The sequence below is a fragment of the Haliotis asinina genome, chromosome 2 (assembly GCF_037392515.1).
Source record: "Haliotis asinina isolate JCU_RB_2024 chromosome 2, JCU_Hal_asi_v2, whole genome shotgun sequence".
Lineage (NCBI taxonomy): Eukaryota > Metazoa > Mollusca > Gastropoda > Lepetellida > Haliotidae > Haliotis > Haliotis asinina.
In genome coordinates, this window is record NC_090281.1 from 52,117,435 (window position 1) to 52,139,682 (window position 22,248).

Sequence of the window (22,248 nt, forward strand, 5' to 3'; positions counted from 1 at the left end):
AGTGTGTTAGTCATAATTTCAGAAAAATTAACCGGAAGGAGGTGAGATCACATTCGTCTGCCCCTTTTTCGCCATATTACATTCACAAAGGAAGGTCATTTTGCAACAAGCTTCCTCGTGAATATGGCGGTCAGTACTTGGTGTTCCAGAAGTAAACACGCTCCTTTCGGTGTTCTGGAGCGCGGTGGCTTGATAGATTACCTGTAATTAAAATAGGACGGGGTGTATTTTTGGCAAGATGATTTACTAAATCTTTCACCTAAACGTCTGGCAACATTTTTCGATGTTAATTAGCCATACGACTGCAAGCATAGCCCCTTCCTGGTGAATGTTTTACGTTAATGTAAAACTGCAAAAGCACATGCATAGTCAAGTCAGTTCTTCACGTGAAATAGCAAGGGAGCATAATGTCACAAATAGTCTAGTGTTGGGTACAGCCTGATAACCTCAGGTTGAAACGCCCTTCATTCCTCTCATGGAACGTTTCACTAAGGCCTTTGACGTTGTAACCCTGCGCGCCGTTGTACAAAACGATCTTAGCACTAAGATGACCTTAACTCCCATACCTAACATAGACTTAGGGAAGTCTTAGCGCTAAGGTTGTTTTGACCTATTAACATATTCAGGCGGGAGTCGTATGACGCTCAAGTCTTCATCAAAAAGGAAACGTAGGCAGCCTTCCTCGGAAGGGCCAGGTTAGTATGGAGGTCTCACAGCCTTGTAGTAAGGAGTAGCTAAAGGGTCGGGTGGTTAGTCTCGATGCTCAAACTGCTTTGTTTGGTGTATCTAGTCCATAAGCCTACTCCATAAATTTACAAACCGACGCATATCTAGAACATTGCTCGTCAATATAGCGACATCATATCTCTGTATCTCTTTTCAATAGATAACCCGTGTGTGGCTACCCAAGGGATACAATGATGAAAGCCCATTTCCAGATAACAAATTTAGACATAAATGCTCCCTCTCATAAGCGAAGCATCATTGACGGGTGGTATTATTGTTTTAATCGACTCCAAACTGATGCTGTGGTTATCAATGGATCCAAGGTATATAACAAAGAAAGACGTAATGCACAAGATAACCTGTATGTCAGTGAGTGAATTATTGACGATACGGGTTTACGTGCACAGTTCGATATCCCAAATGTTCTTCACAAGACCAATAATGACTGAGATAGTCGACAGTCGTGTACCGCAAGCCAGATTACATGGCGTGTTGTGACTTCCAAGACCATGATATTTCTTGGCCTTGTTTCAGGACTATGGAATGTCGGGCAAGGTCATGTGGTGACATGTGGTTCCGAGTAGACCACGACCTATGCAGCGTTAGTCGCTGAGAGTGGTTGGACAGCTGACCTCCTGACAGCATTCTACTGCTACAGTCCTGCCCCACACTGTAGCCTGTATGAGCCGTGAAGATCCCTGTTAGATTTGGTCTTCAGCAAACCATGCCGTAAAAGGCGACTAACTATCGAATGACCAGGCTTGTTGACTTGGCTCACACATGCCATTGTATTCCAATTGCGTAGGTTTATGCTCATGCGGTTGATCACCGGATTGTCTGGTTCACACTCGGTTATTCACCGCCATATAGCTGGAATATTGATGAGTTCGGCGTAAAACTAAACTCACTCACTGTAGCGTATACACTTAGTGAAGTTCGACTCATACACCTGGGAGCCCAGCAGCGAATGGGTACCCGGTATTATGAACTGGTCACGTGAACGTTAACCTCATAGAGCACTCTGGATTGTATACTTCCGTGGGAAGTTGAAACGAATGAACAAGTTATGGACTCATCAAGTAATACTGCGTGAGTTATTTCTTACACAGCAATATCACGTTGGGGACCTCAGAAATGGTCTTTATCAAGTGTAGTCATGTGGAGAATCGAACCCGGCCCTTTAATGTGATTAGCTTACTCTGCAACCACTAGGGCGGTCGGTCATGCCGATGATTCAGGTTCGAATCCTTAGATAAGTAGATTGTGTGGAGCCAAATTCTGTTCTTCTGTTGTATTATTCCAGAAATAGTGTTAAAAGCAGTTTAAAACGACACCCACTTACTGAAGTATTTCTGTAACGACAGAGTAAGGTGTTATGCACTCGTTGTGGATTAGGGTCATTTATACTGAACAAGACGCCGTAGTTTACCATCACGAAATAATGCGACAGTACGTTTATGTCGTCCAATCCTATTTCCTCTGTAACTATTCATGGTAAGCTAGCATCCTGCTCGTATCAACTAGGAAGCCAGTCCCTGCGGATTCGAATTGCAAAACCGGTCCTTGTTGAGCTTACTCCGCATACCAGCAAGAAAACCAGTTACTGGCACCGGTTATCCTCGTTCTACCAAGTTTCATAATCAACAAATACTGATGTTCTTTTCACAATACTTTATTCACTGGCATAATAAACATTTCACGACAGTGTATAGTATTCAACAACAATGTTTTCGCACAATGGTAGGGTTCCACATAAAACTGTCAAATACGGAATGACTAGCTTCATGCTGCTGGTTGTCGGAAATCGACAAGTCGGATCTGGTCATATTTAACTTATACAATACTGCAGGGTCGGGATATAACTGATATATACACATGTTCGTATCAATCAGCAATAACAGAAATATACATCGTGACAGATAGCCACATATACAGCGGATGAACACGTGACCATGTTATACAATGGTATGAAACATGATCACAATATAGCAGTTGTCATGCTATATACAACAGCTGTGCGTGTTTGTTTCAGATGAAATTTACAACTTCCCATGATGATGAATAGTAAATAAAGAGTTCCGACAGGCATGGACCTGTTCCCGTTTGTATTTCAAATCTGTATTGTCAGCTAAAACCTGAAATGTTTAAAGTTTTGAAAAATGTATTCTTTGAAGATCTCATGGAAAGAGACCATCTAAAACTATTGCCGATTGATAAGCCTATGTCAAGTTATTGCTAAAGAAACTACAAATCGTTTGCCTCGAATACACTACTTTCATGTGTAACCTAAAGCTGTCAAAACTTTTAAATACCTAATCTAGCATTGCACAGTAATTTATTAAAATTGCAAAATAAAAGTTGTCTTGTCAAAACTTTAGGGTAACTGCAACTGTTACCTGCGTTCGTTGAGGTTTCTAACTAGTAATCTACATTTTGTTCATGTATCTACAACATATGCATCTAAAATAGATGACAAGTCAAATAAATTAAGCATATATGCTTGTAAATAACAGTCCACGCCTTCAAAAAAGAGTCAAAAGTTTGAGTTCGAATATCAGAACTCTTCAGTCTTTGAGGGGTGTTTGTCATGAGCACTCTGGTTCCCTGATTCACCACCAGGTGGAGGGTCAAACACTCGGAACGTCTCGGGTGATTCGAGTCGTCGAGTAATGAAGGTATTGGAATCAACCGAGATGTTCCGAGTGGGATCAAACATGGAGGAAACAACTTTCTGGCAGTCTAAAATGTCTGTATGATCACATTGTCATTTATACTCTTATTTCAACATCACAGGAGGGCTCGTGAATACCAGAGTCAAATGAGTTCTGCTCACTGTGACAGATGAAAGAACTGCCATTCATTAAACACTGAGAGTCCAACTTTTTGCTCTTTTCGAATAGATTGCTGTTGTTGCACACATTGTTGAGATTGATCTGTTGCCTTGACGACGTGCATCGTGGGGGGTAATCATTGTCCGTATTGGAGTTTCTTTCGAGAGAGAGGTTAGAGGGTGAGGGATATTTCGTGGGCACATCACTGTCCGATTCGTACATTTCCGTCTCCGAGACCGACCAATCACTTCCTTCCATATCACATGAGCTAGTTTGAAGATCGCTTTTGCTATAGTAATACTTTCTCTGCCATTTCAGATCTTCGATCGTTTCGTTCAGTGTAAGGAGCTGCTTCATCAGCGACAGGTCCTGGTCCATAAGCGACGCCTGTGAAACAAAGAGGTATATTAGAACTAAGTGACATTAGAGGTGAAACACATGTCAGACAATAATGCTTATTCAATCCTTGTTAGTCATAATAAGTATCGTAAATATGTGTTCCATAATAGGTGCAACAATAATATTTCCACTCAACGAAACTTAATATTGGATTCGCATATGATTGACGATCTCTTAGTCAGTATGTTTAAGCCTGAATGAATTTCATGTCCGTGCAGGTTGTTGACATCAATCAATTTCTTCGAAAAACACGTCACTCGTCGCTATCAACAAATTAGAACTGAATTCCCCTGTAGTCCAGCTCAGTATTGACAGAAATGAGTCACCATCAGCACAATGTCTCTCGCACAATCCACCCGTCCATACGTCTATATAAATTGCCTTTTCGACACATCAACTTAGCTTTTGAGATAAGATTTAACAAGCCGTACCTTCCATTTCACTTTATAAAAGCGCAACAGCACGACCTAAGAACGGGCAACTCGTCGATGGAGGTGTCTATAAATCTCTGTCCTTTAATGTAAGAACCCTTCAGTTAATCCCGTGTAGTATCGCATAGAAGTTAGATCCTTTTAACTAAACAGGATAAGCTATATAAGGGAAGTTTATCTTATTGGCAAGGACTAGAGAGCCAGGTTCGTGCTTTTCTCGGCCACTGGGCACTTGGAATAGGATTGAAAGATTATGATTTTCCAGTGACACATTTATAGTCTATCCAAGTAATAGTGCTTTTCTTGAAACCACGGTTTACCAACATGTCATGGCTCTTCTTGAGAACCATCCTTAGCTCATGTATACAATTCATGCTAAACAGGAGCAAATGTGACGGGCTTTACTCGCTTTTAACAATAGTACAGCAGTGCGTACCATGAGTTCGGTCCACATGTTGTAGTATCCATGTGAGGAACAGAACCCATGACAAGCTTGTCCTCAATACTGTGCTACCTAACCACCCCTGACCACTGTCTGTGACATAGTGGTCTGCTTGAGGACGGCCATGTTGACATGTCCTCAGATCAAGTGTTCATTGTGTCTTAAGGTCTAAGAATATCCTTCATGTTTGGATAAATAAGTACCGCTCCTTCGCCCAGTTAACATGGTTTCCAAGCATTTCATCCAGCACTTCAGTTATACTCCGACATTACATAGCAGAAACAGGACAATGAAGCAATTCTCCGAAATTGCAGTGCCCCGAAGTAAGGATTAAGAATTCCACGTATGAATAACGCATTATCTATCAACCCGGGTGCTTTCTACGTACAACTACCAATATTTAGTATCACCTGCGGCAAATTTCGCTCAGGTGTACACAGATGCTTTCTTTCATGTAAGAAATAAAATTCTGAACATCAGTCAAGCAAGAACGCCTACTGTGTCCTCCCGAGTCGTTATCTATACCAATGGATACAACGTACGTGACCATTTCACGGTTCCTTCAAATCACAATACATTTAAAGGAATTTCAGAAGCGTCTCATTTGACATAGCACTGGATATGAAAGCAGAGTTGTCACCCCCATGGTTTGTGCACATACACAGATCGCCTTGCAGTGATGGCCTTGGTGCTCACAGCACCGGGTGTTTAATGTACAGTGAAGAGATCGGAATCATCATTTACCCGTTTAACCCCATGCGTAGGGCGCATATTACATCAATTTAAATACTATCAAGTAATCGGTGCAGAAAGATCCAGCACACAAGACGTCATTGTCTGGTGGACTGTCTACCATATATAATTACACATTCCCTAGATAGTTGAATTTGATATGCATCAGAGAATCTCGCAATGTAAGTTCTGAGGGTATCTGAGAATGTGCTGACGGTGTAGTTTTTTCTGAAGTGTAGAGAGTCGGCGATATCAAAGACGTATAACCGACGTAGTGCGGCACATTCGGCAGTGAGGGGAGTGTTGGCACGTGACCTCGTGGGCTGTATTTTTGGAGGGAATGTTTAATGTGAAGGGCCCACGTGGAGTTCACGGCAATGACGAGCGTCTTTGCGTCGGTTTCGATGGCATCTTGATCTCTCGGAACATAGCTCTTACTCTATCTTATCTTTCCTTGATTAAACCCCTAGTGAGGAAAGCTGGTTTATATTAAGAAACATTCCATGTAACCGATGACACCATTTATCAAATCATTTTAAGAAGTCTTTACAGAAGAGATTATTTTGCATTAGATATATCCTAGTTTTCGTGGTATTGCTGGCCGGTATCTGGCTTTCTGCAGCAGTTGATAGCGTAGTGATAAACAGAAAATTATAACATACCAATCACTCCACGATGTCTTACGGGGCACCGATAAATTTGAATTCACAAATATCTCAGATAAAGGAGCCAAAATTATATTTTAACATTCCGAGGCGTACCAACAGGTAGCCGATTGAAGCACCCTTTTGACGCTGTAACACCCCAACGTCACGAACGCTATAAATATCTTCAAGGGGAACTTGTTTTATCATATACTTTAATTGATGATTCATATACTCGTTACCATATTGTCTATATTACCAACGTTGTTACTGGGACATGACTCAATCTTAAGATCACGTCGCCCGCGCCCGGAACATCATATTGATTACACGAAACTCGTGATCCTGTGACCAGCTTGTGACGGATACCGCTTTAACAGAACTATACAAGCGTTATTTCTATTTAAAGTCTTAAACATGCACGTTGAGTGCCCACTATAGACACCCATGTCGAACACATATCAAATATCTGCATAACTTGACCTGCCCATTCACTGATTCTCTCTACAGCGCGTGTCAAGTGCGTTCAAGATGGCGAGCAGCGGTGCAAATGACGTTAGTACCACTCCACCGCGGTCGCTGTTTACACGACGACGGCACCGACAAACATACGACAAGAATGAGAGGTAAATGGGAGGGTCAAGCGCATATATCATATTACATAACATCCATTAGCCGCACCAGGACGCGTGAAGAACGGATTGGGGAAGGAAAATAACGTTGGGTTGAACTTAGGAGGTGTGTCTCTGAGAATAAGTGAAAACCTGTCGAGTGTTGATCGTGAGATTTATTGTGTCAGTGACTCATAGCTTGTTAGAGGGTTTTACCTGTAGTGATATTGCAGTTTGTTGCGGTTTGAGTGGCAGGCTATCCAATGTTTCCTTGAAACCCCTTGAAACTGTCAAGCAGTGGTGCAGATGACGGATAAAGTAACAAACCGCTATTTGCTTAGCCAAGTAATGTTGAACGTATCCATGGCTGATATTTGTGTAACCAATCCATCTGATAAGAAAGTAGTTTCAAAATACCGAAAATTACTTAAGAACAGCGTGGTGGTGCGTTGAATAGAACAAACATTGACGATATATAGAAACGCGATTTGTGTTACAGTCTTCAGATGGACTCCATTGGCCGGTTGGCGCAATAAAAAGAATTGGTAAGGAATTCATAACTTTCAACAATTAAGTTGAAAATCAATTTTTATAACAAATGTGTCGTCTTAGGCGACTGAATAAATGATATTATTCGTTTGTAATAATTATTCATAGTAGTTAGTCTGGGGACTTCGTGTCTGAGTGATCCACAGAACCAGTCTTGTTTAATTTGATCAAAATAGTCCTTAGTCATCGGACTTTATGGCAGACTGGATGTCTGGATTTTCAAGATGAAATAAAGTAAACTGTAAACCACTGCATTAAATCTGCCTCGTGTCGCTAAATTTATGACAGGGAAATAAACATGGCTATTTACTACAAAGTAAGCAACAAAAAATGGATTAAGAGGGACAGCACCTAGACCAAGACTGTCGCCATGTTCACTCTAGCACTGTACCCCGTGTTGCCCTCGCGAGATTACCTCGAGACTTACAAATGACCAGAGCCACAGTTAAAGAGAAACGTTGGAGCAATAAATGTCATAAACTGGACAGGTCACAGTGTCTACGACCATCTCTGTAGGTGGTCAAGCAATGACCATGCAGTTAAATATATCACATGCTTAAAACAAAGTGCTGAGTCAGCTAAAACATTGATGTACATGTATGGCATTAATATGCATGTTGAATTCGACTTACAACATTCATGTTTTGGGTTTATATGAAGCATGGGTTAAATATTTCACTACAATTCGTATTTTAACGATAGTGTGGTTGGAATATGGGATTGGAGAGTTTACTCATGAATATGATCCTCTTAACTGTAGACATTTCACTGCACTATCACTGGCTGAACCTACTCATATTGCTGATGTGGTATAAAGCAACATTCACTCATCCATTCATTAGCTTTATCGAAGTCCTGCGCATGCTAAAAACACGTGCGTGGGGTAAGTTATGATAACTCCCATGTGGAGAGAACCACGAGCACATGTTCCGCATCAACATGTAGTCAAGTTTCTCTTAGTTATCTCCCAAATCTCACAGAACACACAGATCCCAGGCACTGCCTCAGTCGTACAGCCCGGGCCACGGCCTTGACAGACCACAGGCAATGGCGACCACTCTCTGGCCAGATGCGTCCTGCAGGTGATGTAGGGGCAAGGTACCTGGTACCGCTGTTTACATGGGATTCCTGTCTGCAGTGAAGTGCAGACTCTTCTTCTTGACTGGCATTTCATTAGATGTGTATATCATCCGACACGTGCAGAGTGAATACACAGCAGGAGCGAGCATTTTGTTCCGAACATTCTTTCTGGGTCACGCTGTAAGAATGCCATGTTGTTACACTCATATGGTTTAGAAATGAAAAACATGAAGATACTTCGGGTCTATTTCTCATACCATCATCACCGTGGTCTTAGACTTGAGTTGAATCTGAAGCATTTGTCCTGTGCTATCATTTTAATATCTGATCAATTTTCACCTGCGAATTAGCATGTGGGCGTGATTTATAATACGCCATTGTTTACTATGGAATGAATCTCTGTAGGTTTCTCAGCCCCAGTGTAGGGCGGGTACAGACAAGAGGACAGGTTAATGGGCAACCCTGTCAGTAACCCAGGGCAATATATCACACTCGTGTCAGTGAATATTATCCAGAGTGCGGCAACAGAAGCCAAACGCTACACCGAAACACCAACATACCTGTCCTTAGCAGTTTTAAACCTTTAACAACGAGCACAATCAAGTTGTCATGTGTTTTTTTTCATGTGCACATTTCACTGCTCTTTTTAATTCATTTTTACCTTTTAAAAGACACTATAATGACCCCTTACAGCAATTCCGTTTTGTTTTGGGTGTTCAAATCCACGTTATTTCAACCCAGTCGATTGTGAAAGATTTGTATTTGTTTAGTTTTGAAAGAAGTGACTAATATCTTGAGAATTTTAGCGGACAGATTTCGATTAATAACAGACGCTCTGTTTCTACGTGATCCCTATATCGCCATAACACCCTAACGCTACATGTCCCTATCTGTCCGCAGCACTAACGTTTCCAAACATAACCTCTCCGGTGCCCTCCATATTTTATTTCTAGAGTGCGACTGTAATGCCATGCAAACAGGGTGTCTCTTTAAGGAGTTACGGGATTCGATGGACTTCAAACAACATCGATTCAAAAACTTGAACATTTATGGCACGGGGGTCGTGCGGACGCCCCGGGCTTAATGGCCGATCGGAGAAAGGGGTTGACATTCTTGGGGAATTGGTGGCGGTACATAGTTTGTCACTGTCCACTGCTGGCTCAGTTTAATCGCCACCGGAACTATGTGACACTGGGGTATACCTGACCACTGACAAGGGTCACTCTGCCGTGAAATTGACATCGGAAGCTTTTCACGTAGTTGGTATTTATTTTCTCATAAAAATATTCGTCAGGTAAGTATCACATTATGATAGGAATCGTCACGTGATATGCTTCATAATTTTCACGTGTGTACGTCAATGTGAAATGTGATACACTTCTCATTGGCTGACGAATGGTTGCCCACAGTAGCTAAAACGCAGTTATACCTATACGCTATTGTTGATAGCATCAGTATGACGAGGAATACACGTTTTCTATTATGTTATAAATAGACTTGAGTAACAGCGTGTAAGCTTTTGACAAAATGGTACTAGTCAACATTGTACGCACGTGTTCAGGTTTTTCTTGAACTTTCAAGCGTTGCCAACGTAACATCAAAACAAATATATTAACTTACTGATTTAGAAACATTGCTATCACATGAACCCAACTAGTTTCACAAGCCGGATGCATTTTACAAGGCTAAGCGAAAACGTATAATATAAGTCTTTATTTTCGAAGCAGCAGGACACTTCGTGTGTATTCTTACAAAATTATGATCCTTGGAAGGAAGTAGTGGTAGGTTTAACCACGACCATCTCATTTCGTCCCGCCCACACCGTGCACTGGTCAAACACTACAAGCTCACAAAAAATAAGCCAGGGACTAGCGAACGTGTCTAGGCGATGGGAACGGTGTTTGTCTGTATCTCTCACCCTCAGAGCAGACAAGGGGTTAGGAGACGCTTTGGTTGAAATGTCATAAATGTTGAATGGGACTTGATAGTTGGAATCAATAACATGAAAGAAGAAGATATTTGAACTGAAAAAGCTTAACTTCCACCTTTTGTTTCCAGGTTAAAAAACAATCTTCCTCATTCTTTCGCATGAAAGCCCGACCCAATTCCGATTTTTGAAAGTTTTCTTGTAAAACACCCACAGCTGCCAGGCAGGTCCCATGTTCCCTTATTGTAAATACACATACGCTAGGGTCAATGACTCTGGTGTTAATATGTGTCTATATCAATCAATCATGTTATATACAACAATAGTGACATGCAAGTCTACCAGGAATTAACTCCTCAATGTAACAATGTTACTTAACAATACTCAACAGGGATCTAAGAATAGCAACATTGTGTCAACGGCTGATTTGTTACCAATAAATCAAAATTAGGATTCTATATTATTTCATAAGCTGTCAAGACTCGGCAGTCGGTAGGTTGTTATTGCATAACTAACACGACGATAACATGTCAATACATCGTGAAATGTACAACCCGATTCCATGAGAAGGGTCTCTATCCCAAACCATGGACAACATTGCATAAGAAACAGTTGAGAGTGAGCAATAGGTGTTCGTTACAAACGATCTGTAACTAATACTATCCACGTGTATGTCTGTATAGGTAGCTGAGGTAGTGTGTCACTGTATGTGTATGCGTTAAGTAGAGCGAAAGCATAGCTATGCTGACTCATGCGATCACGTTACCTTCAACAGCGCTTCGATGTTCTCAGTGCAGAACTAAAATATTTGAAAAATCCCTCGTTACGTCGTGTTATTAAAGACCCAATACGATATTACCTCAAAAACAAAACACTGTTACGTCATTTGAACTCATTATTTCTGAGCTATGAAAATTGAAAAAACGTTTTTTTAAACCGGTGTATTAACCATGTAAAATCAGTACATAATATCAGTCAATATCTGTCATAACATGAAAATAGCACGTTCTCTCTATTCCAGTCTTATTAACACTGTTGTGACGCTGCAATGTACACTGCAACCGGAATTAGAAAGTCGACCAAGGTCTTCGCACAATAGTGCAATGTTCGAAACACAAAGGACAATCAAGAAATCCTTAGTACTATATTTAAGAAAATGACCTAAATGATGAAAATAACAGGCCTGGGGAGTAATTCCTAAGATTGCCATCGACAGCAAAGCTTGCACCGCTAGCACATTGTTTGCAGGAGAAGAGACTTGACATGCTCTCTACCTGGGAACATATTTGCCCCGAGTCGCTTCCGTGCAGGCATGTAGCCAGCCCCATCTCTCATCGACCGGTCTCTTTCAAAACACTAGCGGTTCGTCTTAGCCCCCGGCGCGTTATCTAACAATGCCAAGGCGTGTATATAAAATAATAATGGTTTGAGGACTTATTTCTAAATAGCAGCTTTGTACCTTGTGATGTAATGTGATGTAAACTGTAGGGTCTTTTTTTGTTACAGTAGCTCTGTCGTGACAAAGGAAATTACGTGTTTGTTGATGGAAACTTTAAAGTGAGGTACTAGTGCGAGACTGATGCTGATACAAAGCTAGGCATTAGGGCACTGTTGTCCGAGGTGAGCTCCCTCCTGACCCTCCCCATCCCCAACCTCACCAGAATGAAAACATTTTACTAAGAACATCGCAAAGGTGGATCTCAAAAACATGTCTTCACTCGCTTAAGACTTCTCTTTCGATTGCCTTGAATCAATGAGGGGAATATTCGTTAATAACTTCCCAGGTGTGGGATAATGTGGTTATGTGAGATAACGGCTTCGTCTGGGACGACCAGAGCTGCTATAGTCGTGAGTCATCTACTCTATACATTGACTTCATCGACACACATATTGTTATCTCTGACCACGTGATCAAAACAAAGGCTGAAGATGTCATTTCTACACGTAACACTCAGGTAAATGTGGAAATATGCACGTACATACCCCGTCGCTATCTCAGAATAAACACGCCTGTTATTAATTGCAATACGTGTTATCTCGTGTTAAAAACTGGTCGTATATTTTAATGGAACAAAATCCAATCACCTGCAAACAGCGCTTATACGTAGATTTCGTTTTAAAGGCATTAATATGTCAACAAGGTAACATCATGCATGGAAATGCATTGGTAATGTATGAGAGAGGAGATAAGAGAAGTTTAATAAAACAATCCAAATTAAGTCTTTCATCATACTAAAACAGATTCACATGCGGCTACGCAAATTTGTTTATTGAAAAAATAACGCGATCGGCCGCCAAACTGCAATTAGCCATGATTTGGCGACTCCAATTAACACCATCTTAAAGTATAGAGTAGACAGGACTCACAGTAACCAGCTGTCTCAGACCAGGCGTGAATCTACAACCTCCAATTAACTGCACATACATCCTCCATCAAACAACTCACTTCTAACCTAGTCATTGTGCCACTGCATTACTCAAATGTAATGTAACCCCAAAGTAATTAGCTTTGGTTGCAATAAACTGCAACAGATGGCCAATATAGGTTGCAGTGACTTCTCGTGTTGAGCACCTATTCAGAGAAGTTGGGGAGGATTATGTTTGGCGGTAGAGCTCGCGCCTCTCAAATTGTTCTTTGCAGTATCTGACGTGTATTTAAATGTCATAAGGGACCCCAGACCAACATATTCTTTTTATACCATAAAACACATAATTCGAATACCAATCGAATGCAGAATTATGTACAAATGTGACATTATCCATTGATTATTTCCCGAACGACCGTCTGTAAACACATTCCTAGAACAGTCATGCCTGAAACTGCCACTATTGGACCGAACGCCGCCAGAGTTTGAATAACTTACAGAAAGGGGCGCAATTTGAATTTCTGCAATCTGAGTCTGATATTTGTTGTACTGTTTGTGTATCCCGAGGATGTTTATATAACCCATATCGTCCAATAATATGTGGAATATCATACTCATACACTGCAAATACATTTCACTCGTAGCGCGAAAGTGGGGTGCCATGGAGCATGTCAATAACCTGGCCTAGGGGGCCAATCCTGTGTGAAATTACCCCATGTGCTTAGCGGAGGAACAGGATAATCAGTGTGGGTCATTACATTGTGACAGGGGAAGTGGGAGCTCCCTGAGTAGTCAGTTCCTACAGTAGGTCTTTTTTCGTACTGTAAGTATTTCCTCTGCCACTTCTACAAGCCGCCGTCATATTAACTGGGGGCACGACATATTGCCTAGTTACGCCACACCGGTTCAGTCTGGCACGTGCGCAGCTGTTGGAATTAGCTCCAATTGTTGGAGATTGTGTGACGGTGTCCTTTTCTGTTGTCATGGTTATCCATTAACACAATAGATGTTAATAGAGCGACACTGATCAATGTTAATCGTATATCATATATTCGACATCTACACAGATCGGAAGTCAGTGACATCAGTTGTAATAGCGTACAAAGAGACATGTCAGTGCCGGACAATGTCAAGCACCCCTTCACGACGATAAAATAACTCTCTTCACTAGAAATGAAAAACCCAACTCTCTTTCCTACAAAGTTTTAAGCACATTGGTTCATAATCTTCAACAATAAAATCTATTGTCTTGAAACACATATTTCCATTTCTTACAAAATAGCTAAAATGGACTAATGAATCTATTCAGTGCATCACGTTTACAATTAGCGTATTGAACTGTAAAATAATAGTGAACTGTTAGTGAGAGGAAAGTGAAATAAGTTCCTTACCATTTCGGCTCTAAGTGTCTCCATGGCCTTGTCGATGGAGTTCTTCTGCCTCCCGTTGCCATTGGCATCGGTCGTCGTGGAGGGGGTCTTGTCCCACTTCTCCTTCATAGCTTCTGCTGTCTCTACCCGAGACTTGTAGAATTGTCTGCAAGCGTTCGACAGTTCTATTGATGCTGTGTACTTGTCAAAACCATCCTCACTCGGGACTTGTAGCATTGCCTTCGTATCCAGTGCAGTGACAGGCATCTTCACCAATTGTACAGTTCTTTAGTAAAATAGTCACAGTTCGTAAAGCGCCTTAGAAATATAATCAATCACACACGTGCAACAGTTATATGGTCTCTCCTCTGATAATTTCTCACATGGGCACGGCTATATCCAAGTCGTATATACGAATGATCATTTGTGCCTCACAAGAAAAGACGTTTCACGAGTCTATCAAGTTACATCCGTGCTCGTCAACAACGTGTGTGCTACTATAGCCAGCATGTGTTGCGCTGTGAACTCATAGTGAGCTCTTTCCACGGTACTTGGCGCTGATTGGTTGGCGGCGCGCGGTTTGTCGAGGGGCGGAGCTTAGTAAGTTTTGACAGGTGAACAACAAGGGTGGTTGTTGCGTTCCCAGCTGCAGGTGAAGAGCTTCCAAGAGACTTAATTAACTTGCAACAGTTGCTCGGACGTGATCACAACGTATATGCTTTCATTACAGTGATTTCCGCGACAAACTCTAATTTCTGTGCCATATTTTGTTGTTCGGGTTGTGACATGCCTCATATCTGGCATCCAAACTGTCTTGGCTGTATGATCGTGGGTGCGGAGGTTTATGAGAGTCATTACATATTCTTTGTGGGGATTTGTGTTGATTCTTACCATGAATACATGTTTATCGCTTGAAAAAATTCCTGACATTTAAGGAATGGGTTTTTAGGGGGAGTGGACATTTATTCATGTAACTGGTACTACAGGACAAAATCGGTCCAGCCTCTGACAAAACATTTTACACAAGCATGTTATCATTACCACATTTCCACCTGGAATAGGTAATTCCGCGATTTAACACAACTTGAATCCGCAACTTACAGCAAGCAGTAACAGCGGTATATTGGATTTCCTAATTCACTATCATTTTAACAGTGGTATATTGGATTTCCTAATTCACTATCATTTTAACAGTGGTATATTGGATTTCCTAATTCAAATACATAATTTTTAACATAAATTTTACATAATTTGCATCATTGAAAATAGATACCACATGATGTTTAACAGTAATATTAAATGTTTTCCTCTTCGTGAAAGAAGAACAGTTGATAAATTTTGCTATGGCCAGCAGTGCACTGACAGCGAGCGATTCACCTCTACGCGAGAGGACAGTCTCGATGACTCGCGTCAAGCAAATCAACTAGAGTTACTTCCCCTGTCCTACACTTGACGTCGAAACACACACAACAGCAGGTTGCGTTCAATCGTGGCACGAATGTTTACGGTGTGCTGACAACGTGATGTGTATAGTTTCTTCATATTATCAATAACATCCATACAGGCTTTAATTTTACACACTCTAATAACATTAGCGGTAGCCTTCACTAATATAACACTATAAACTGTAATCTTTACACCGTATACAAGTGTGATAATTTGTTGTAAAGAAGCATTGACCGATCAAGGAGACACAAATTTGATCCGTCTGCCTATACTAGAAAGTGACGAGTCAACAATGTCTCAAATATGGTTGCGAAGTTCTCTTCGTAATTGATTCTTTTGTTATGCCCATATAACGCGATTGACATTTTCAGTGTCCGTATCCCCCTCAGTTCATTATATCCATTACTTTAAATGATAGGTATCACAAATTAGACGACTCAGTGGCACTGAACACACATCAGTACGACATATGTTTTTCCAACCAATTTTATGATTTTGACACGGGTGAGTGAAATCCGTTTTATTGAATAAACAAATATCCGAGATAATCAATTTCCTCGGATCTGTCCAGCTACGAAGCGTATGTTAATTAGCTCTCATTATTCAGCGCAATTAGCACATAACGTGTTAATGACAGTGAGTTGTGATTCTTCGCCGGCGGTATCTTATCACTGTCTTGTAAATAACAAGGGTGTTGATTGCGATTGTCGTGACGAACGAGGTCCACGTGCTGTTTTGAAATCAACTATAGCTGGTCGTCAACAGATGTAACGCTGATGGCATGAAACAGTGTTAATTACATGGAACAAACCTTTCCCTCAAAATCAGTCAGATAAACAGGTATCAATAGTTTTTAATTGTCATAGGAGGGAAGCTCATTGATGACTGTCAGTTTTTAACATCAGGTTATCCTTTGTACCACATCACATCTAACAATACTTTTTAAAATATAATTTGTATATTTATTGTAAACATTTAAACGGTTTTGCATGACAGTGTATTGAGCAGAGCAGGACATGGCATCTTGACCAAACCTTCTTTGAAGTAGTCTTTATTACAGGTAATGACAGTGGTATACTTTGTTGACTTATAAAATTGAATGAGCTCCTGTTTGAGCTGGAATGTTAGTGGGAGGCAGTTCGTTCTAATGTTGAAAATGATTCGTTTGGACAGGATAATTCCAAGGTTTATGGTATTGTTATATTTGATAAATAACCAAGAGGAAAGTTTTCTTTGGATAGTGTTACGGACTCCAATAGTCTGTCGTACAGGCCCTGAAGTATATATATCCAAGAAAGCCCACGCAAGTCTAGAAAATGTGGCAAGTCTAGCTTTCCTTAGCTTCTGAAAATGAAGAAAGTCTCAGGGCTCCATTTCATTATATTATTTTTTTTCACCATGAACGTTTTTTCAGTAAAATATTTTCATTACAGAGACTAGCTGTTGGTCTAGGACTCCAACGGATATCCAACTTTCCAGGTGTCTCCAGATGGTACTCACTTTGTGGCATTCCCAGAATATATACTGGAACAAAACAAGTTAGGGATATTGGTATTTTTAAAACCGATATTTTATCAGTATGTCAATGAATAAATACATTATTATTCATAATTTCACAATTAATAAATATCCCTAACTATTTTTTACCAGTATATGTATGACCTGAGATGACAAGCAAATGATGCAAGGAACACCTTTCCTTTGGTTGAATTAGTTGAGTCTTCCTAAGACTGTACACTTAGTATCTGATTTATAGCACTGTTAGAAGTTTTAATGATAGCTTTTGATGCTGTTCAAGACGGGTCGTTTTGCTTGTAATTACCGCCATGGCCCTACATTGCGATAGGTTGCAATTTAAACTTGAGACCTGATTTGTAACTACTTCACATAATCTTATAAATGGCTTATGAAAGGGTTCTGATTAGACCTTAAGTATTTTTTTCCAATGAAATATACTTCAGCGTATTCACCTATACCGACAGATTACTTTCATAACACAGGAACTGTTGCTAACGTGAACATCATATTATACTGATATGGGCTAACAGGTGATAACGACCAGTAATCGCACGTAACGGCGTGACGCACGAGCAGATATAACTCAAACGACACAGCTTATTTCCATATATGTATTATCACAACTTATGAAATAATAATAATCAGATTCCGGTATTGAGATCTTCAATTTCCAAACAATCCAGATAAACTCCCGAGTTCATAATAGGATCTTCTACTCTGTTTCACTATAAGCCTGAAGCGTCGTTACTGTGTGTTGTTATACAGTGTTACAAACAGTTGACCAATCACACTATAGAGGTGACCCGAGGGGGTGGCTTCATCCGGGGGCTAACGTGTCATGTTTTAGGCAGACATTAACCCTGATTTCAGTACCTTGTATCCATCACCGGTCTTAAGTACAATTTATACTTATTTGTTTCAATTATGTTACTTAATTGAAATTAAATTCTACACTTGTGTCGGTGATGGATTACGCTATCAGACTATCCGTGACACAGTTTCCGTGTTAACACAGAGGTATTGAGATGTTTGGAACAGAGACGCCAATTGTGCATTGTTATAGTGATTGTTTCATGATTGTCATGCGTACATCTGCAGTACACTTCCCTGAGTATGTATGTATGTATGTATGTATGTATGTATGTGTGTGTGTGTGTGTGTGTGTGTGTGTGTGTGTGTGTATGTACGTACGTGTCTGTGTGTGTGTGTGTGGAGAGAGAGAGAGAGAGAGAGAGAGAGAGAGGGGGGGGGGAAGAAAGGGAGAGAGAGACTCACTCGCCCCCAATACAGAAATGCCCTAGTTTTGGGCCCATCATAAATTGTCGGGCAAAAGAATACACTTGAAACCCGGATTTGACAACACACACACCCAACACTCACGCGCACGCACATGCAAACCATGATTTTCAACCGGCATTTAAACGTGATAGACGAAAACAATAGGCAAACACTGCACACTTACTGAAACCCGAGACAGTTTCATACCACGTTGATGATAATTTGGAGTTTTAACACACACTTTCCGAATACGTATTCCACACAGGGACCCCGTGGAAATAAATCATCAACGAATAACCTTTTTTTTCATTTCCACCCCCTTCAAACATTGGTGTATACTGTTATCTAGCCATAAATGGCGGAGGATGATGAACGAGGATGGTCATAACGCCCCTACAGCGGGTACTGTGTAAATACGCCGGACGGACTGTCCACAACAAACCAGTTAAACAAACCCGATAATTCAATCCAAACATTTAGGCTTACATAGAACATATTTATTTTGTATGTAAATCCGTATGCTTGTTATATCTCCGACACGTCTTTGTTTTCACACTGTCAGATTCTCGGGGCTCAACCCATGTCAGCTCACTGTCTTTATAACACGTATATTGATAGACATGCATAGAAACTTTGACTACATGTTGGTAATTAAAGCGGCTTAACGCTACCGTGTCCTCCACGTTGATTGAATTAAAGGTCAGATCTGACTGTTATTAAGCGGATTAAGATTGACACGGCGCCTGGGTAAACAAATCCGTCTACATCCGATGATTGTCGAAGGCAGGTCAGTTTCACCGTTCATTGTCGCCAAATTTTAACAAATTAGTCTATCTAGTCGGAGTTGTGTCGACAGTGAAATCTAATCATGTGTTGCAGTGATCTGCAGTCACTCCCTGTCATGCTATGATTGACAGTCTCAACTCGATAACTACATCGATGACTGAGCGTGACACTTGACTTAAAACTGAAAATACTTAACGATAAACAGTTGAAACAATATGTGATGTCTTTAATGTATATATTTTAAGGAATGAAAAGTAAGTACCTGGTAAAGAGTTAAGTTACAGAAGGAGCGAATATGGTTTTCCATATGTTGTTATTCATTACGTCTTTCTTTATTTTCTTTTACGAAAACTAGGTTACGTCCCTTTGTTATGCAAGGTGAGTTAACTATAGAGATAGGCACTCATTACAATAAAGCACCTGACTATCCATAGAACTGGGGTTTCCTTAATATATAGATATAATTCTGTTTTTGACATTACCGTTGAGTCTACATCTCAGTCCGTAAGTGTGATTTTAGCAATATGCCAGCAAGACCACTGTGGGGGAACCAGAAATGGGCTCCACACATTGCACCCATGTAGGGAATCGAACCCGGCAGACGAGCGAATGTTTTCAGACTTATGCAAATTCGGACGATTTAACCGTATCGTTAGGATTTCAAGTTTACAGTTTATAGGGAATATACAACATGTATTTGCAATCGGCAATGTCGCCTTCAACAAGTAAAACGAGCACAATACAGCTGTCTTATCACGCGATTATCATGATTTATTAGTCAGTGAGTTTGCTTTTACTCCGCTTTCAGCAATATTCCAGTAATATCACGGCCAAGAACAACAGAAATGGGTCTCAAACAATGCATCCATGAGGGGGAATCGAACCCGGGTCCTCAGCGTGACGAGCGGATGCCTAACCATCAAGCGACCCCCCGCCTCGATGATTTAAGACGAAAGACCTTTCCGCCGCATCAGTATCACCAAAAGCCCATTTTTGGTTTCCCCTGCCGTGATATTTCTGGAATAGTGCTAAAAGCATTGTAAAACCATACTGACTCATTCACTCACTCAATATCACCAACAATATTGAAACCGTCAGAACACAACGGTTGTTTTCTTATACGCAGGTGCTCACTGCACGCAGACGATTATGTTCCAGTTCGGGTTGTGGGTCAGTTGGTCACTGCCCTTCACGCCGATAGTGACACCGACGCCACCAACACCATTGTTGCCGATGACGACATCCTCGTTAGTCTACTGTTAGAAGAGCCATCCCTATGATTAGCCGACTTTGAGGTGTTGACCAGCATGTTTGGCGGTATTCTGGGTGATAGCTGTTTTATGATCCACAGTTCCGTCTATTGACAGGTAACAAGGCTTCCCAGAGGGGGATAGGCTGCATGGGAGATTTGACACCCATTTAAAATGCCCTGGTTTCATTTTCAGAATAACACGAACATTTCTGAGATGACAGAAGGTTTTAAGAATTTACTCTACCTGAACAGATCATATTTTCGGAAAAGAAAAACCTACTTTTACTCCCAGCTGGAGTCTGGCAAGCACGCGAAAGATGATTCTCTTTCAAAGGATCAGCGATGTGCGGAGAATGGGAGCGGGGACAATAGGGAGCGTTATTGTGGGGATGAGATGACATATCCTGGCTGGGATGGGAGATGATACGGAATAACGATTACAGCTACTGCTGCTGCTGAATGTCATGAGCTGATGCATGACGAAATACAGAATAATGATAACGAGAGCAGGATTGACTTTTAATTGCAGAGGTTTAGAGCAGTTGAACAATCTGCATTTCCGACCAAGGTTAAGAGGTTATTTTCTCGAGGTTATAATTGAGTAGCAGTTGAAAACTGACTGAATGGCAGAAGGTTATTGGGTGTACATTCCTGGTCATATGTTCCCTTCAGTGTTGAAAATACGTTTAATGAATGTAACATTAAACAATGAAAGAGAAAACAGGTCATATGGCCCATCGAGTTATTGTTAATTCGGCAATAAAGGAGTGAAGGCATGATATGATATTCAAAATATATTATGCCGACGATGATGAAAGTGGGGATTTACGGTACATTTGCTACCTATATGATCCCCTAGTCGGATTTACAGCTTTTCCTTATTCACTTGCAGTTGTCACAAGTTTTAGTCGCATTTCACAGATAAAACAAATGATCTGCGCATAAAATTCAGGTAGATATAAATACGCATTGGAAGTGGTGGTATTACACGCCTAGGGATCAAATGATACTCTATGGTAATGGAGTTGATCTGAAAGAGGTGTCATTATACAGAAGTGAGTGAGTTTACTTTTACGCCGCACTCCGCAATATTCCAGGTATATTGAGGCTGTCTGTAAACAATCGAGTCTGGACCAGACAATCCAATGAGCAACAGCATAAGCATCGATCAACGTAAATGGGAACCGGTGACTAGGTCAACCCAGTCAGCGAGTGTGACACCCCCGATCCCGCTAGTCGCCTCTAACGACAAGCAAATTTTCACTGAAGATAAATTCTTTCAGGGTTCCTTACGGGTTCATCATTTGCAGAAAGTACGAATCATGCCTTGCACTGTTTTGACCTTCTAGAACAGAAGTTTATTTCTGAACTCGAAACAAAATGAATGGCACATTTCCGTGTGTATCTGAGATGCTGAGAAATGTTGTAGGCCACAGTTATCACGTGATGATGTATTTGCTCGGAATGTTTCCCCTTTTCATAAAGTTACAAATGTGCTTCGTCAACGGAGTCATTCACCACGGAGGATACGCGGGCACACAGAATTAATTACAACCTTTCAACAAAATAAATATGCAATAATGCCTCCCGTAGACCGAACGATGCAGCGACCAAATAATGCATTCAAACGACATCCCACGTATCAAACATAGAATCCCATGTTCACATCAACACAGGCCAAGGGGTACTGAGACCGTGTCCACAATCTTGACATCATCGTGGGTCAAATGACCTCTTCCACGGAAGCCACATGTGAAATGAACTTCAATACTAGCCAACATAGATTCGGCGATTTAATGACAAGATCGAGCAATGTGAAGTTTAGTGCAGTGTGCACGAAGTGTCAATCATACCGTTGAC

At 40.9% G+C, this 22,248-nt stretch overlaps 1 protein-coding gene across 1 annotated transcript; it reads right to left on the reverse strand.

Moving 5' to 3' along the window:
* Positions 1–2,382: 2,382 nt before the first annotated feature.
* LOC137273901 (leucine rich adaptor protein 1-like) lies at positions 2,383–14,610 on the reverse strand. Its single transcript, XM_067806800.1, has 2 exons — positions 14,130–14,610; positions 2,383–3,944 (listed from the first exon to the last, which is right to left on the reverse strand). Exons 1-2 carry the CDS (start codon positions 14,373–14,375, stop codon positions 3,495–3,497), a joined length of 696 nt encoding a protein of 231 aa, XP_067662901.1. The 5' UTR covers positions 14,376–14,610; the 3' UTR covers positions 2,383–3,494.
* Positions 14,611–22,248: the final 7,638 nt, after the last annotated feature.

Bases quoted from the DNA above. Each gene is read 5' to 3' on its own strand.
- LOC137273901 (XM_067806800.1), bottom strand. From the start codon at position 14,375: ATGCCTGTCACTGCACTGGATACGAAGGCAATGCTACAAGTCCCGAGT. The intron at 3,945-14,129 runs GTAAGGAACTTA...TTTGTTTCACAG, and splicing joins AGACACTTAGAGCCGAAATG to GCGTCGCTTATGGACCAGGA.